Source organism: Anomaloglossus baeobatrachus, chromosome 4 (genome assembly GCF_048569485.1).
Source record: "Anomaloglossus baeobatrachus isolate aAnoBae1 chromosome 4, aAnoBae1.hap1, whole genome shotgun sequence".
Classification (NCBI taxonomy): domain Eukaryota; kingdom Metazoa; phylum Chordata; class Amphibia; order Anura; family Aromobatidae; genus Anomaloglossus; species Anomaloglossus baeobatrachus.
In genome coordinates, this window is record NC_134356.1 from 38,527,248 (window position 1) to 38,545,631 (window position 18,384).

At 46.0% G+C, this 18,384-nt stretch overlaps 1 protein-coding gene across 3 annotated transcripts in view; it reads right to left on the minus strand.

The window, feature by feature from the left end:
* Nucleotides 1-767: 767 nt before the first annotated feature.
* The window catches only part of CCND2 (cyclin D2), a 379,364-nt gene continuing 361,747 nt past the window's right edge, over nt 768-18,384 (minus strand). For all 3 annotated transcript variants that reach the window (XR_012752995.1, XM_075344258.1, XM_075344257.1), the window contains 2 exons: nt 1,252-1,336; nt 768-1,004 (listed from right to left, as the gene is read on the minus strand). Coding sequence is in view for 2 of the 3 variants with exons in the window: in XM_075344258.1 (XP_075200373.1) it covers nt 1,273-1,336 (64 nt within the window). In the remaining variant the exon portion in view is untranslated. The remainder of the gene's footprint in view (nt 1,005-1,251; nt 1,337-18,384) is intronic.

Here is an 18,384-nt window from a genome sequence, read left to right on the forward strand (position 1 = left end):
GTGCAGTTCCCGGCCGCGGCCGCTATTGGAAGACTGGGCAGCTCTGGAACTGAGCATTTGCTGCCGCCACCGGCACTGAAAACAGCTGATTGGCGGGGGTGCCACGTGTCGGACCCAGCCAATCAGACATTGATGACCAATCCTAAGGCTAGGCCATAAGTGTTAAACTAGTGGACGACCGCCTTTAAGGAAATACTCCTATTTTGGGATAGTTTTTTTTTTCCTGAAGCTGATTTTAATAGTTTTGGAAGAACTTTGTTTCTTAAAGAGGTTTTTTTTTCGCCTTTTGATTGGACAGTGCCTAGTTTTTAGAGGTTTCCTTCATGATCCACTCCAAATAGGAGACATTAACTTCCTCCCCATTACCCTTCAGGAGTTCTTTAAATGTTTCTTCAAGGAAGAAAAAGCTTTTAAGAAAAAACAAACTTTAAAAAAACTCATATGAACAGAAAGGTGCATTTGCCATTGAAAATAATTGGAAGTGTTTTTCCTAGAGTTTTTAAGGAGGTTTTGAGGAGGATTTTAGAAAGTTTCTACAAAAAAAACCCTCAGTGACTATGTGCACATGGTGTCTTTTTGCTGATTTATTTGGGGAGTTTTTGAGGTGGCTTTGGAGCAGTTATGCTCCGTTTCTGCTCTAAAATCTCCTAAAAAACTAAGTGTGGACTGTCACAGGGTCCTTCTCCGATATCACACAATCAACAGAGCAAGAGATGAGTAATCCAAAGAACATTTATTCCATGAAATCCATAAAATAATCCACCACACAGAGGGTAAAATAGTCCAGGAATACGGATATAGTCCAGTAAGGGATAAATGCCCTCAGGATCAGTCACAATCCTCTAGCAGTCCTTTTCCAGGCAAATCGGGGTTTCTCAACGGCTCTCCAGGGTGCTGCCTGTAGCCACAGCTTCTCCCACAGAGGATAAATCTTCCTACTTCAGCCAGACTGAATAGTCCCCCAGGTAAGCAGAGAATTTTTGTGGATTCCAGGCCCCCTTCCCCTACAGATAGGGACAGAAGCATTGCAGGGGGTTATTAACCTGCAGACAGGACAAATAATACATAGAATGGACAGAGCACCACGCCTAAAATACGAACCTACACAAAATGATACACAACCCACAATATCATCACATGGACATAGTCTTTTTGCTGAGTTTTTGGAGCGGAAACTCAGTTTTGAGTACGATTTTGGAGAGTTTTCCATTCATTTTCTGCTCCAAACTACCAGACTCAGTGTGAACGTACCTTTAGAATGAAGCTGTTAGGTCACCTCTCGGTGTAGAGATAAAGCTTCTGTCCAAGGCTAGTCAATCTGATTTTGAGACAAATTCTGGATAAAAATAAAGAAAAGTGTTATGCGGGCGTGACACGGGACGATAAATCGTGCGATCGCATAAGCGATCGCACCCGCCCCCGTCGTTTGTGCGTCATGGGCAATTAATTGCCCGTGGCGCACAAAGTCATTAACCCCCTGTCACACGTACTTACCTCCCGGGCGACGTCGCTGTGGGCGGCGAACATCCTCTTCCTGAAGGGGGAGGGACGTTCGGCGTCACAGCAATGTCACACGGCAGCCGGACAATAGAAGCGGAGGGGCGGATATGAGCAGGACATAACATCCCACCCACTTCCTTCCTTCCGCATTGCCGGCGGGACGCAGGTAAGCTGTGTTCGTCGTTCCCGGGGTGTCACACGGAGCGATGTGTGCTGCCTCGGGAACAATGAACAACCGGAGCACAGAAGGAGGGCCGAGATTATGAAAATGAACGATGTGTCAACGAGCAACGATAAGGTGAGTATTTTTGCTCGTTCACAGTCGTTCGGAGGTGTCACACGCTACGATATGTCTAACGATGCCGGATGTTAGTCACTAACGACGTGACCCCGACGACATATCGCCAGATATATCGTACCGTGTGACGCCGGCATTATTAAAAATGAAAAATGTTACAAAAACAAAAATTTTTGAAAATAGATATTACACTTCTTAGGCTATTTCCAACCGTGTTTTGGGCTAAAAGCTATATTGTATGGTCAGATCTCGTTGGAAAGATCTTCCAGGGTTCCTAATTTTCAAAGGGAAGAATGTGAAGCATTCCACCATCGGTAACGTCCCGCCGACAGCGGACTACTGTCATGGAAGCCGTAAAGTTATGTTGACTAAAGCCAACATTTAACAAGACGCGCAGCTTTTCACATCCAAGCAACCGCTCTGAAGACCACCAACGTGTGTATCGCACTAGGTGGCGTTGACGGGGTCCCGATGATAGGCAAAGGGTTAACGCCGATCAAAGTCTTGTCCTCAAAGGACCCCCAGTTTTATGTGAATCCAATGCACAATTTGACAAAGCGGCAAATTAAGCGTCTTAACGTTTGTGTCACATAGTTGGCAACACCCTGGTTTGGCTCTAAGCAACTGGGAATGTCGTTATTAAAAGTTTTGCCCTTTGTGCACGGGGAGGAAACAACAAGAAACATTTATAGAAGCCCCGGTTATGCCGGCAGAAACAGGCCTAAGAGGTTATTCCTCCTCCCCCCTAAAAAAGTTAAGACACAAAAATAAACAATGATATAAAAAGAAGAGATATTCAACCCCAAGATTCTAGAATGGAACCCATCAAAGATAATGTGTCCTTACTGGCCAATTATAGTCAATTTTTCGAGTGTGATTTCGATCAGAAAAGCCTTTTTAGCCTTTTTTTTAATATTATGTTTATTTCTTACTATACCCATGTTTTTTTATATACATAATGCCCATTTTTTTCACAGGGAAATGCTCCACAAAATAGTTAGAGGCCTTCAGACCCTAATCAAGATCTAATCATTATGACGACCCCTTAATTTGCAATCTGTTAAAGAGGATCTATCACCAGGTCAAAAGTGTCCGGTTTTGGCTTTTATTTTATTCCTCGTTCTCCTACTTATTCAGGGTTTGTTTTTTTTAAATCCAGCATGTGGTTCCAGAGATCTGGTGTCATGTGCTGTCCAGATACGCATTCATGGACTACAGCAACGGCGTCGGACCCTGTTGCCATTACAGAGTCCGGCAGGCTGCTCAGCTTTGCCGGACGTCGGCTGAGTTGTTTCCACTGCTCCCAGCCGTGCAGGAGTTATTTCTTTTGGAGAAGTGTGCAACTTGTCAGGTTGCTGATTACCATCCACCGCTGGTCTCTCCCTATTTAAGGGGGGTGTCACACATCCGGCATTTCGCCGGTTTGCCGCATCTGTCACACTCCAGTACAGTGTAATACAGTACAATGGCATTGCGGCAAGCTTCGGTCAAATGCAAAAGGATTAACTCCTGCACAGCTGGGAGCACTGGAAACAACTCAGCCGACGTCCGGCAAACCGGCAAAATGCCGGATGTGTGAAACCACCCTAAGGCTGGGGAGTTTGTAAGGAGATCCCCGAAGATAGCATCTGCTCGTACTCTTGCAAAATGCCAGTGTCCTTAGCGATCCTCTTTTAGTGACCTACCATCTGCTCCTTGTGTGATGTGGAACTGTTTCTTCGTGTGTCTTACGTCCTCCCTTTTATTATATCTCCTCTTGTGCCCTTGAGTGAGTGAGTTCCTGTTTTACCCAGTCTGTGTCTTTTAAGAGGGGGGGTTATTTCGAGGAGTCCTGCCCTCCCCAGGTCAAGGCTTACAGGGAACCTATGTCAGGGACTGGTGAAAAGACAGGGACTTGCAGGGGGTCCAGACCTCACTACCGTTAACTGTACCTCTGGGATAAGGGTTAGCACTGGATCCCAGTATAAGAGCCAGTTCAGGTCCCCCCTTCAATCCAGCCCACCCGTGACATATAAATCACTGGATGTGGCTAAAAGGATCTTCTGAAGCGTGTCTTTAGGCTGCTTTGCATTATTACCCTGTCCTTTGTCCCTACTTTTTTCACAATTTAGGAAGGGAGTATGGATAGAGTTATTAACCCGCTCTTCTACCCTCCCCTATTAAAGGATGGTGCAGTACTCTAGACCACCATATATTCAAATATTAGCCCAATTGCTGTGGAATCAATTAGTTTCCACTAGTGTTGAGCGGACCCGGATCGGCAAAATCCGGATCCGCACGGTTCAAGAGTCCGATCCGAGTCCGACCAGTACCCGGGATTCGGGGTGCACGATCCGGATCCGGGAAATTTAATTTTTATTTTTTTTATTCTCTCTCTCGATCCGGCTCCCCATTCATTTACATAGCCGCGGGTGTCATTGAGGAGAAGGAGTGGGAGATAGCCAAGCGCTCTGCTTGCCTTTGAAACTCCCATAATAATGAATGTGCCCATGAACAGCCATTCGCTCCCAGCCCCCAGCAATTGAGAATTTATCCCACATCCATAAGATTTGGGGTAACTTCCAAGCTTGAGAATACTCCTTTAATAATTCTGAATTTCTTTTTTGTTCCCCTGGAATTTAAGGTGAAACATTTCTCCTCGTGGAGAGTGCCGAGCCAGCGTAAGGAGACTTATAGGTTTTACAATGCTTCTCTGTGAATTTATATATGCAAACTCGCCTCTTCAGAGAGGAAGAGGGCTTATTCTCTGACACAACCCATTGGATGTAGCAATCCTAAAGGTCAATATGGACCCTTGCCACATGACTTGAAATAAGAAGCCAAACCAGAAACTCTATTTTCAGACACGTGTTTCAGGGTGTTTGCCTCTCCGCAGTGCAAAGCAGTAGAGTCGATTTAGCTCAGTGAGAGGCCTCCCCCTTAAGGCCACTTTACACACAGAGATAAATCTTTGGCAGATCTGTGGTTGCAGTGAAATCATGGACATATTGTTCATTTGTACACAGCCACAAACCTGGCACGGATTGTCCACAATTTCACTACAACCACAGATCTGCCGCAGATTTATCTCTGTGTGTAAAGTGGCCTTTAGACCCTTTGTCTCCTCTCGCCTCAGCCAAATCAGCCTCCTGCTTTGCACTGATCAGGGGAAAACACCCTGAAACACGTGTCTGCAAAAAAAGTTTCTGGTTTGGTTTCTTTTCTTAAGTCATGTGGCAAGACGACTTATAGGGTTGATATTGACTTTTAGGATTGCTACATTTAACAAGTGGCATCAGAGGCCTCCTCCTTAGACCCTTAGTCAGACGCCTCTCATCTCACCCAAATCAAACCTCCTGCTTTGCACTGATGAGGGGGAAAACAACCTGAAACATGTCTGAAAAAAGATGACTTTTAGGGTTGATATTAACTTTTAGGATTGCTACATCCAATAGGTGGCATGATAGGCCTCCCCGTTAGACTGTTTGTCGCTTCTCATCTAAGCCAAATCAAACCTTCTGCTTTGCACTGAGGAGAGGCAAACACCCTGAAACACGTGTCTGCAAAAAAAAGTATCTGGTTTTGTTTTTTTTTCTATTTGCAGACATGTGTTTCAGGGTGTTTGCCCCTCATTCGTGCAAAGCAGTAGATTTGATTTAGCTCCCCCTTAGATTCTTTGCTGCCTCTCGCCTCAGCCAAATTAAAACTCCTACTTTGCAATGAGGAGGGGGCAAACACTCTGAAACATGTGTCTGAAAAAAATATGACTTATAGGTTTGATATTAACTTTTAGGATTGCTACATCCAATAAGTGGCATGATAGGCCTCTCCGTTAGACCGTTTGTCGCTTTTCGTCTAAGCCAAATCAAACCTTCTGCTTTGCACTGAGGAGAGGCAAACAACCTGAAACATGTGTCTGCAAAAAAGTATCTGGTTTGGTTTTTTTTTCTATTTGCAGACACGTGTTTCAGGGTGTTTGCCCCTCATCAGTGCAAAGCAGTAGACTTGATTTAGCTCCCCCTTAGATTCTTTTCTGCCTCTCGCCTCAGCCAAATTAAAACTCCTACTTTGCAATGAGGAGGGGGCAAACACCCTGAAACATGTGTCTGCAAAAAAAGTTTGTGGTTTAATTTCTTTTCTTAAGTCATATGGCAAGACTTTTAGGATTGCTACATCCAATAGGTGGCATGAGAGGCTTCCTGCTTAGACCCTTTGTTGCCTCTCACCCAGGAGCGTAACAATAGCGGTCGCAGAGATTGCAACTGGGCCCGGCAGGATTAGGGGCCCCGCGCCCACCCTGCAGAGAAGCAGCCGGCTCCTCTCAGTTCAGTTGCAGACCACACAACCACTAAGGGGCCCGTGAGTCAGGGGGGCCCGGTGCCAGCGGTGGCACTGGGCCCCCCTCACCCGCGAGCCCTTGCCCGCTCTTGTCTCAGCCAAATCAAACCTCCTGCTTTGCACTGAGGAGGGGCAAACACCCTGAAACACGTGTCTGCAAAAAAGGTTTCCCTAAGTCACCTGGCAAGACGACTTATAGGGCCAATATTTGGCAGTAGAGTTCAAGTCTTCTTCCTCATCTTTTCGTTTTCTTTATTTTTGAAACTTTGATGCAATTAATAGGCCACAAAAACAACATTATCTGTGACCAGCAATAGAAGGTGCGTTACTGTTATGTAATTTTAGTATCTGGTATCGTCTTCCATGGAAGTTTCCTATGAATTCCAGATACAGATGAGGTTAAATGCGTTTTTCAGACTGAAGGGGTCGTTGTTCTTTAAAGAATGATTTTATTTTATTTTTTTGTGTGCTTATTTCCAGTATATTCGTCTGCTTTCTGCCAGCTGAAACAATACCAACTGCTTGATTTTCCTCGACAGTTTGGAACGCTTTCCTGTTTTGCTGGGAGAATTGGCAATGTCCCTTAATTTGCAAACCATATTTTGCCTGGAGACTCAGCAAAAGGATTAGTACAAAGAAGCGGCGCTCTGATATAATAAAATTGATAGAGAATCTCTGGAAAAATGTAAGAGTGACGCTGAGAGAGGAACAATCGGAGCCAGGAACGGCCCCGCTCTGAGGTTTTTTTTTTCTTCTGATGACATAAGCAGTAAAAGCAATGATATCTTAGGAGGAATGTGGAGGAGCTCCATTGTAAAGCCTGTTCACGAGATGTTACCGGGATGCCGCAAGGTTCTCATCTAATTGGAGACATTAGTTATTCCTTTTTTCGGAATGTACACGCGCTTGATGACTTCAACAGTCGCTATGAAAAATACTGAGAGAGTCTGAACTTCTGGGCCGTGAGGGCATCTTCTCGCCATGGAGAGCCGGTGTTTGTAGGCCACTTCGGGGGTGGTGTGCAGCACTTACTGTACTCTTCAGGATAGCGTCCATCACCCCGCAGCCGGTCACCAGAGAGAGCTGGTGTTTGTAGACCACTTCGGGTACTAACTGTACTCTTCAGGGTAGTGTCCATCACCCTGCAGCCGGTCGCCAGAAAGAGCTGATGTTTGTAGACCACGTCAGGTACTAACTGTACTCTTCAGGGTTGCGTTCATCACCCCTCAGCCAGTCGCCAGAGCGAGCTGGTGTTTGTAGACCAATTTGGGTACTAACTGTACTCTTCAGGGTAGCATCCATCACCCCTCAGCCGGTCACCAGAGAGAGCTGATGTTTGTAGACCAATTTGGGTACTAACTGTACTCTTCAGGGTAGCATCCATCACCCCTCAGCCGGTCACCAGAGAGAGCTGATGTTTGTAGACCTCTTTGGGTACTAACTGTACTCTTCAGGGTAGCATCCATCACCCCTCAGTCGGTCACCAGAGAGAGCTGATGTTTGTAGACCAATTTGGGTACTAACTGTACTCTTCAGGGTAGCATCCATCACCCCTCAGCCGGTCACCAGAGAGAGCTGATGTTTGTAGACCTCTTTGGGTACTAACTGTACTCTTCAGGGTAGCGTCCATCACCCCGCAGCCGGTTGCCATCTCAGATGGTTCAGTTAAACACAAGACACTGGAGAGCTCTGGGCAAAACACCACCTTAACCGTTTCACCTTAAAGTCAGATGTGGCCAATAACATCCAGTTTTGCGGCTGCGGTTTCCTGGGTACTTCATCTTGCCTGGAACCTAGTCTTCCAGCTGCCGGGCCTAAGCCTCCGTTTTCCCCCTGTTCTGCTCTCCGCGGCTACTCATGTCCAATCACTGCCTCAGATGGCTTCTAGCTTCTCAACTGCCGTAGGCCCATCCCAAGGAACTCTCTCTCCCAGGCATGTCCGTCTAGTCCCTGGCCTCTCTTAAGCCCGTACCGAGGTGAGCCGTAGGCTCCGGACACTTGGAGGATACGTCCTGGTTCCCCGATGAGCCCAAGTTACAAAAGCCCTATCTTCACACTAGGAACCCTACTGTAGAACTGACTCTTTCCAGGTTTGTCTCTGCAGCCATCACCCCTGGCCATTTGTCACTCCTCCCACTTTTGCGCTTAGTATCCAGGAAACACCGAGCACAAATATACTTGGTTATTATACATTATACGACCAATTACTACAAAAATACACATTAGACCCTTGGTCGCCAGGTGGCACCGACTGCTGCACTACTCCGGCTCTGTTACATTTCTGGCCCATATTATTGGCAACACTTAGACATTCACTTTAAAACACGACTATATTACAGTGCATTCAGCATAACATTCATCAGACATTATATAAACACCTTAGGAGTGGGGGTAAGTTGACCAACTCCTACAGTAATTTCACCAAACCCACATATTTCATGGAGAACCATCAACCATCTGACATATATAGAGGTCTCATGACTCTCCCCTTCAGGTACTGTCAGGTGGAGAAAATAATTAGACTGGTGGGAGTTCAACACCTCTGGCCATGGCTTTCTCTTCTCTCCCCATTGAAAACACAACCGCATGGCCGTGCCGACGGCTCACATTTATGAAGATACCGGTCAGCCGAATGAATAGTTGACCAACAGCTATCTCATGTGTATGGCCAAGTAAAGAAAATGAAGACATTTTTGTGGCACCTAATAGTTGTACCTAAAATGTAGTTGACTCTTCCCTCAGCTAGGCATTGGAGGACGTCTCTTGCGTTGATTAAATTAAGCATGGGTGGGGTTTACCAAAATGTACTATCTGAGCAAAATTGGGTCATAGCTTACAACGGTAATAGGTCAATTTAAGAAATTGTCTCCAGAAGACAGACTCGCATTCCTTAGTCCTCACTGGACGTCGTGGAGTGGGATCTCTACTTTATGGCTACCCTGTATAACTCAATGTAGACTTAAAGGAGTTGTCCACCACTTAAACATTGATGGCCATATCCTTAGGATAAATCATCAACGTCCGACACCCGGCACCTTCACCGATCAACTGTTCTTGGTGTCGACGGTGGCCGGAACTGCACAATTACGGAAATGCACGGAATAGCTCCATCGACGGAATAGTGGCAGCAGTCACATCTTCACCCTATTGCTTTGAATAGAGGGCACATGTGCAGTACCGAGCTGCGGCCACTATACAGTGCTGTGCAGCTCCGTAGTTGTGCAGTTCCGGCCGGTGTCGACACCACCAAGAACAGCTGATCAGCGGACGAGTTGGGTGTCGGACCACAGCCGATCAGACCTTGATGACGTATTCAAAGAATAAGCCATCAATGTTAAAGAAGTGGACAACCTCTTTAAAGGGAACCTGTCATCAGAATTGGTGACTATAAGCTGTGGCCACCACCAGTGAGCTCTTATCTACAGAATTCTAGAATACTGTATGTAAGAGGCCAGGCCGCTCTGTGTAACTTAAAAACACCTAGGGGGGGGGCGGTCAGGTCCAATGTGTGTCGCTGCTCTCGGTCCGGCGCCTCCTCTCTGCTACAATGGCTGTCCTCGTTCTTTGCAGGCCCGTGTGCATGACGCATCCTACGTTATCCACAGTGGCAGGCATTGCGGTCCTGCGCAGGCACACTGCTGAGGGCAGATCAAATTACTGTAGTGCGCATGCACAGGCACTCTTTGACCTTACGTTTGCACACGACCACAATGCAGGCCTGGGTGAATGACGTAGGACGCGTCATGCCCATGGGCCTGCTAAGGAGGAAAATGGCCATCACAGCAGAGAGGAGGCGCCAAATCGGAGAGAAGAGGAGCTGGACCTGAGAGCAGCGACACCCATCGGACTGTACTGGGCCCTAGATGAGTATTATAAAAGTGTTTTTTACATTACACAGAGCGGCCTGGGCTCTTATATACAGTATTCTGGAATGTCGTATATAAGAGCTCAGTGATGGTGGCTGTGATGCCCCTGGACTATCAGGTTGTCACAGGGTACTGCACAAACTATCCTCCGTGCAGTATTCCAAGTCCCTCATGGTTCTGGGTCCCCATCTTACAGTGCTGCCTCCAACAGCAAATCAAATCCTAGATACACCCTGCACCACACCCACCAGGCACACCAGTGGACGGCTTAAGCGGAATAGGGTCGCCCACCTAGGGGTCAGGAAGGGGAAGTGAGGAGTGTAGAAGTGAAGTGGAAGAGGAGAAGTGAGGTAGTCCTCGAGCTGAGAGGAGCTCAGAGGAAGCTGGGAGTAATGGTTCCCAGGAGAAGCAGACGGTGGAAGAGTCGGACCACCGGTCGCAGGGGGATTGAGGCTAGGTGCCTTGACCTGTCAAAGAGGATGGTCAGCAGCCTGGTTCTATCATTAGTCCGGGACCAAAGGCACGGCGGGGTACACGGACCCCAGGTCGGGGAGAAGCTTCAGGCAACCCGGCAATTAACCTGCGGAGAACGGAGCCTTTATGGTCTCTTCCCGCTAGCTCCAGAATCAGGGCACTAGCGCAACGAGGGGGATAGGGCCTTCCACACAAGCAGCCCACAAGATCCCAAGCGTGAGCCCTGAGAGCATGCTCCTTCACTTAGCCACAGTGTGGAGCGGGGCACGGCAAGTTCCAGACTACTGGGCCACTAGGGTGAATTTAAACTTTGTGCCAGGAGGCAGGTCACGTATCACCAGGCAGCACTGCAGAGGACAGGACCCGGATGAGCTCCTCTTTGAGAGGCAACGGCACCCAGAGACTTAGTTTACTCGGTTGTCAGCGTCTGCTTGTTTGCTGAGCAAGTACCTGAGTGATTTTCCCCCTTCACGGCACCCAGTGTCATCATCCAGAGTCCCGGGGCCTACCCCTACCTGTGGAGGGCAAGGACACCTTGCTGCCCCACTCCATCACCCCGGGTACTCCCAACGGCAGCAGCAGTACTCCCAGTTACCGCACACCACGGGTGGCATCACGAACTATACAGTAACTCCCCTGTAAATACCTTCCTTTTACTTTAGACTGTGGCCCCTAAGCCCCCGGGTTCGGAGACCCTCGAGCCTCGAACGGACACTGCCCATGGATCCGAGTGGTTCGATCCGCTGCTGGGGCGGCACAGTGGCCACAGCTTATAGGGGCCAAATTTGATGACAAGTTCCCTTTAAGTAAAAAAAAAATCTGATATTGAATTGGTAGACTGGCCAAATCTTATCTGGTAACTAATCCTGGAGGATAAATGCCCAATAGGATATTTCCATTGTGGTATGTGCCAACCACCCAGGATGGCCACTTCTGGCTCAAAAATCCAACTTTTAGGTTCTGTTTTCTCATCTTGCTCTATTTTAGTGTGTTATTCTGTCCATTGATATTTTTGCATCTGACGTTTTTCCCCCCCATTTTTTAGCTCAAAATGTTGGAAAATTCAGCAGCCATTGAGCTGTGGAACCATCGTTTGTGTCACGGAGTCACCCAGGTCTTCATAGAAGTACATCGTATTTGCTCCTTTCTCCCTCACCAATCTCAAAGCTCAAGACAGATGTCAGGTTAGTAGTAAAACAAAAGCTAAAAACATTACGTAACATCATAATTTAATTACTTTTTTAATATAATAACATTTTCTACAAAGTGGAAAAGTAACAAGTGTCTTTGGTTTTAAAGGGACTCTGTCAGCAGATTTTTGCTATGTAATCTGAAAGCAGCATAATGTAGGAACAGAGAGCGTGATTCCAGGGATGTGTCACTTATTGGACTGCTTAATGCAGTTTTGATAAAATCCCTGTTTTTTTGTAGGAGTACGATGAATGCTGAGCTGTCTATAACCCCACCCACACCCCTGATTGGCAGCTTCCTGCACATTGTCAACAAGTTGCCCAATCAGTGGTGGGGGCATAGTTACAAAGATTAGCTGGACTGGTTTGCATGTGATATCTAGTCCAGCCATGATAATCTCTTGCTGATAAAACACTGATTGTATTTAAACTACAGAAAACTACTGAGCAAGTGACATCGCTGGAATCAGGGTCTCGTCCCCTTAGTTAAATAGCCAAAACCTGCTGACAGATTCCCTTCATATTGCTGTCTGAATTAATATAACAACACATGTGCTTCCGATACTGGATATCTACTACTAAAATGTCAGCCACGACTGTTCCGGTAGAGAGGCAAAATCTCTGCTGGAGGTTAGCAATGTTGATTTTCGGCTCTGGGGTCCTTGGTTCGAATCCAACCATCTGCATGGAGTTTTGTATGTTTTCGCCATATTTGCACTTTCTCGAGGTTCATTCCACACTCCATAAAAGAAGGTTAATAATGGTTTTATTGGCTTTTTAAGAAATTGGATATCTTGAAGATTGTAAAATACCTTTGTACAGCGCTGTGTAATATGTTGGTGCCATAAAACCAATAAGACCTAAATAAATAATAGATAAAAAGAAATGTATCCCTAAGTGATCATGAGTACCGTGTTTTTCCAAAAATAAACCCTACCCCGAAAATAAGCCCTAGCAGGAATTTTCAGCATTTTTGGAGCATGCTTAAATATTACCCATACCCTGAAAATAAGGCCTAGTCGCAGTTCAATAATGAAGTGTCCGTGCAGCTAGAAAGGTTTAAAAATACTGCAGGACACTTCATTATAGAAAGCGGACACCCCCAAAAGAGAGGAGAAAGAAGACGGAAGACCCCGCGATCATACTCACCAGACACCGAACGGGAGGACCTGTAGTGGAACGCACACCCACACACATCAGATCACACACCCACATCAGATCACACACACATCAGATTGCACACCCACACATCAGATCACACACACACCAGATCGCACACCCACACATCAGATCACACACCCACATCAGATCACACACACACACCAGATCGCACACACCCACATCAGATCACACAACAGATCGCACACCCACACATCAGATCACACACCCACATCAGATCACACACACACACCAGATCGCACACACCCACATCAGATCACACAACAGATCGCACACCCACACATCAGATCACACACCCACACACATCAGATCACACACACATCAGATCGCATACCCACACATCAGATCACACACACACCAGATCGCACACCCACACATCAGATCACACACCCACATCAGATCACACAACAGATCGCACACCCACACATCAGATCACACACCCACACACATCAGATCACCCACACATCAGATCGCACACACACCAGATCGTACACCCACACATCAGATCACACACCCACATCAGATCACACAACAGATCGCACACCCACACATCAGATCACACACCCACACACATCAGATCACACACACATCAGATCACACACCCACACACATCAGATCACACACACATCAGATCACACACCCACGAACATCAGATCACACACACACGAACATCAGATCACACACACATCAGATCACACACATCAGATCACACACCCACAGACATCAGATCACACCCACATCAAATCACACACACATCAGATCGCACACCCACACACATCAGATCACACACACATCAGATAACACACACATCAGATCACACACCGACACACATCAGATCACACACCCACACACATCAGATCACACACACATCAAATCACACAGACATCAGATCACACACAGAATAACACATCAGATCGCACACATGAGATTTCACACCCACACACGTTAGATCGCACACACTCCCACATCAGATCGGACACACTCCCATATCAGATCGCACGCCCACACAAATCAGATCGCAAACACTCCCACATCAGATCGCACATACTCCCACATCAGATCGCACACACGCAATCATCAGATGGAAGACCGGAGGTGTAATGCATTGATGCGTTCTACCACAGGTCCTCGCGCTCCATTGCACTGTGTCAAAGTTCCTCTGCCGTCTGGAAGCAATCGGTATCGCCGAAAGTGGTGAGTGTGCGTGTGTAATTGTGTGTGTGCGATCTGATGTATGAGTGTGGGTCAAAAGCAGGGGAAAACTGCATGGAGCATACCTTCTGGGATCGCCCGCCGAAGGTTGCAGGAGGACCTGTGAGCCACTTAGATGTCTGGACCCTGGTAAGTATAATTCTCCTGGGAAAGGGGGTAAACTTTCCCCCAACAGTGTTTCCCTGAAAATAAGCCCTAGCGCTTTTTTCAGAGCAAAAGATAATCTAAAACAGTGTCTTATTTTTGGAGAAACACGGCATATTCTTTAGGGTCCCTTCTGGTAAGGCCATGATATCACATAAAACAGCACAGGGGTGAACATAATACTATAGAATTTTTGGAGTCAATTTGACCAATCCTGGAGCCAAATGACATTGGTTGCCAATCAATAAAACTTGATTTTAATTTTTTTTTTTTACAAGAAATAAGCAGAAAATGTAAGTGCCAGCATTGATTTTCTAGCCGCCCTGGCTACCCGGCTCCGGGGATTTGTCACGCTCTAGCGTAACCCAATGTAATAATTTTGTAGACGTATATTGTAAATATAGGAACAGGACAATATAAATCCTACATCATCTCGAAAATTGGCTGAAGAGGTTAGCTGAAATGCTAATTCAATTTACCAGAAATTGTACTGAGCCTAAATTGTCTCTTGAAACGTAAGCGCAAGCCAGGAATCTGCATTATAGCTCCCAGTGAAATAAAACACAAGTACAATTGTGTTATATACCTTGTATTTTGGGCAGGACATTTCAATCTGCCATTTATTTCCATAGATGTTGGACAGGAAATATTAAGCCAGGTCCCTGTGATGAATAACAGTCCAGCCCTGTCTGAACTCGCCCGGTGCCAATTTGGAGCCACAAAAGGTGTCTAAATTAGTGGAGGAGCTGAAACATCGACACAGGAAAAGGCAACCGGCTTATTAAACAATATATCCTGTTTCTCGTGCCAGGAAATTGTGAAAAGCCCTATCGCTCGAAGTCTAGATGATAAAGTCTGTATTATGGTCACAGAGTTTCCAGTAGACTTTTCCAAAATTGGACAAATCGGGTCATTGTCTAAGATGCCGGTACAAAACTAAGTAGAATAGAGTGGTGAAAATAACGTAGAGTGAGACAAAAGTCTGTATACCGCGAGAAGCCACAGAAGATAGCCAGTATACCGTGAGGAACCACAGAAGATAGCCAGTATACCGTGAGGAACCACAGAAGATAGCCAGTATACCGTGAGGAACCACAGAAGATAGCCAGTTTACCGTGAGGAGCCAAAGAAGATAGCCAGTATACCACAACGAGCCACAGAAGATAGCCAGTATTCCGTGAGGAACCACAGAAGATAGTCAGTATATCGTGAGGAGCCACAGAAGATAGTATATCGTGAGGAGCCACAGAAGATAGCCAGTATATCATGAGGAACCACAGAAGATAGTCAGTATATCGTAAGGAGCCACAGAAGATAGTCAGTATACCGTGAGGAACCACAGAAGATAGCCAGTTTACCGTGAGGAGCCAAAGAAGATAGCCAGTATACCACAACGAGCCACAGAAGATAGCCAGTATTCCGTTAGGAACCACAGAAGATAGTCAGTATATCGTGAGGAGCCACAGAAGATAATATATCGTGAGGAGCCACAGAAGATAGCCAGTATATCGTGAGGAACCACAGAAGATAGTCAGTATATCGTAAGGAGTCACAGAAGATAGTCAGTATATCGTGAGGAGCCACAGAAGATAGTCAGTATATCATGAGGAGCCACAGAAGATAGTCAGTATATCGTGAGGAGCCACAGAAGATAGTATATCGTGAGGAGCCACAGAAGATAGCCAGTATATCGTGAGGAACCACAGAAGATAGTCAGTATATCGTAAGGAGTCACAGAAGATAGTCAGTATATCGTGAGGAGCCACAGAAGATAGTCAGTATATCATGAGGAGCCACAGAAGATAGTCAGTATATCGTGAGGAGCCACAGAAGATAGTCAGTATATCGTGAGGAGCCACAGAAGATTGTCAGTATACCGTGAGGAGACAAAGAAGATTGTCAGTATACCGTGAGGAGACAAAGAAGATAGACAGTATACCAAGAGGAGTCACAGAAGATAGCCAGTATACCAAGAGGAGTCACAGAAGATAGCCAGTATATCGTGAGGAGCCACAGAAGATTGTCAGTATACCGTGAGGAGCCATAGAAGATTGTCAGTATACCATGAGAAGCCACAGAAGATAGCCCGTATACCGTGAGAAGCCACGGAAGATAGCCAATATACCATGAAGAGCCACAGAAGATGGTAGATAGTCAGTATATTGTGAGCAGCAACAGAAGATAGTATACCGTGAGGAGCCACAGAAAATAGTCAGTATATCGTGAGGAGACATAGAAGATAGCCAGTATATCGTGAGGATCAACAGAAGATAGCCAGTATACCGTGAGGAGCCACAGAAGATAGCCAGTATATCGTGAGGAGACATAGAAGATAGCCAGTATACCGGGAGGAGCCACCGAAGATAGCCAGTATACCGTGAGGAGCGACAGAAGATAGCTAGTATACTGTGAGGAGCCACAGAAGATATCAAACCGTAGACATTGCCAACCCATAGAACTCTATGGAAATGACTCCTAGAGGTTGAAACTCAACTGGTTCTTGGTGTTTCATTTATGAAAATATATTACAGTTGAGTAACATAGAAAACCCTTTGAAGATCGAATTTAGAAGTCAACTGAGATGTGGTTAGAAAGGAATGATGGAGAATTTGAAGTTAGGAGGGATTGTGTCACAGGGTATGTACAGATAGAACAGGGGCTCCTTTTATGCCCCTGCGCTGTCCCTTAACTCGAAGGTAGGCTTGATGGTAGCCAGGTTCGAGCCCCCAGTGTGGCCCTGTCTTCTGTCCTGATACTACTGGGAGCAGGCAGGTTGGAAATCCAGTAATCAAAACCCCACAAATAAGCACAGACAAGGGTAAATAAAAATTCACACTGCAGGCAAACACAAAGGAGGGTCAGTATGTGATCTGGGGAGTAACATAAAAGGGGTAGGAAATAAATGACCAACTGGAGAACTCGCACACCAGAACCGCAAATTATAGATCACTATAGAACTGGATAACTACAGGAACCGAGGTAGCAGAAACTATATCCGGCACTCAGCCCCAGAATCAAAAACCTTATAAAGGGTAAAGGCAGCTAAGAATGGCGATCAGCATCCTGAGCTCCCAGCAGATGATCACCTGTTGTACAGGAGAACAGTGAAGCCAGACCCAGCTGACACCCATGACAGACTGTGCAACTAAGGGATCCCAGGTTGTTTGTTAGACTCTGGAGTGTGAACAGAGTCCAAAGCTGCCATGAGACTCAGCGAGTGCAACGCCAAATACCTCACGACAGATTAGGCACATTTCTTAAACTTTAACTCTATGGATTTCTTAACCAAGACTAGGATGTTTTCGCCCATGTCAATGTAGGTTGAAATCCTTTCTCAAATATCTATTCCAGCATTATGAATTATGAAGAGCGTTCCCCATTAGTAGTTTCCATCAGCAAGTTCAAGAAGCATCTTTTGGAGTGGGTGGGCGGAAAGTCAACCATACAAGATCCTTAATCTAATGGTGTGAGTAGAGAGTGACCATAAAAATCCCTGATCTATTGGCCTAAGTATAATGGCTTTAAAATGCTTTTGCCATTGTCCCCCTGATGCCATTACTTGTAATTCCAATCACTAGAAATAAAAATAGACAGAAAAGTGCATTGAATGAGGTTGGTGATGTGATGTGTTCTCAGCCTGTTACTGGGTAGTACCAGGTATTTAAGGCACCTTCCCCTTTTGGGAGGTGCCTGTACAACTTTTTTTCCTGCAGCCTGTGTGCCCTGTAGCTTCAAGCTTGTTGTCCAGTCCATGGATCCTGTTCTAGATTCATTATTCACCCATATGCTTGAAGCAGTCCTGAACTTGAACACAAACCCAAACCTGGTCATGATTAACAATTTTTTTTTGCTTGAAACGCATTGTTGTATCCTTGTTTTTATTATGCCCTAATATGCTTATACAGCGGGCTTTTAACTAATACAATAGAATTCCTTTTTTTACCATTGCCAGTATTGGATCCCTTGTTTTCTAGTATTGTCGCTCCGATGGAAGCCGGACAAGGATGTCCGAGTACCGTACCCTTCATTCCTATACCGGTGAGCTGTACGACTCTTTCCTTTAAGACAAACTCAAACCTGTCTGAGTACCTTAACCGGTTACTGTGTCTTGATACAAGCCCCAGCTCATGATCCGTTCCTGTGTCCTGGTACCATCTTGAGTTCCTGAATCTGTTCCTGTGTCCTGGTACCAGTCTGATTTTCG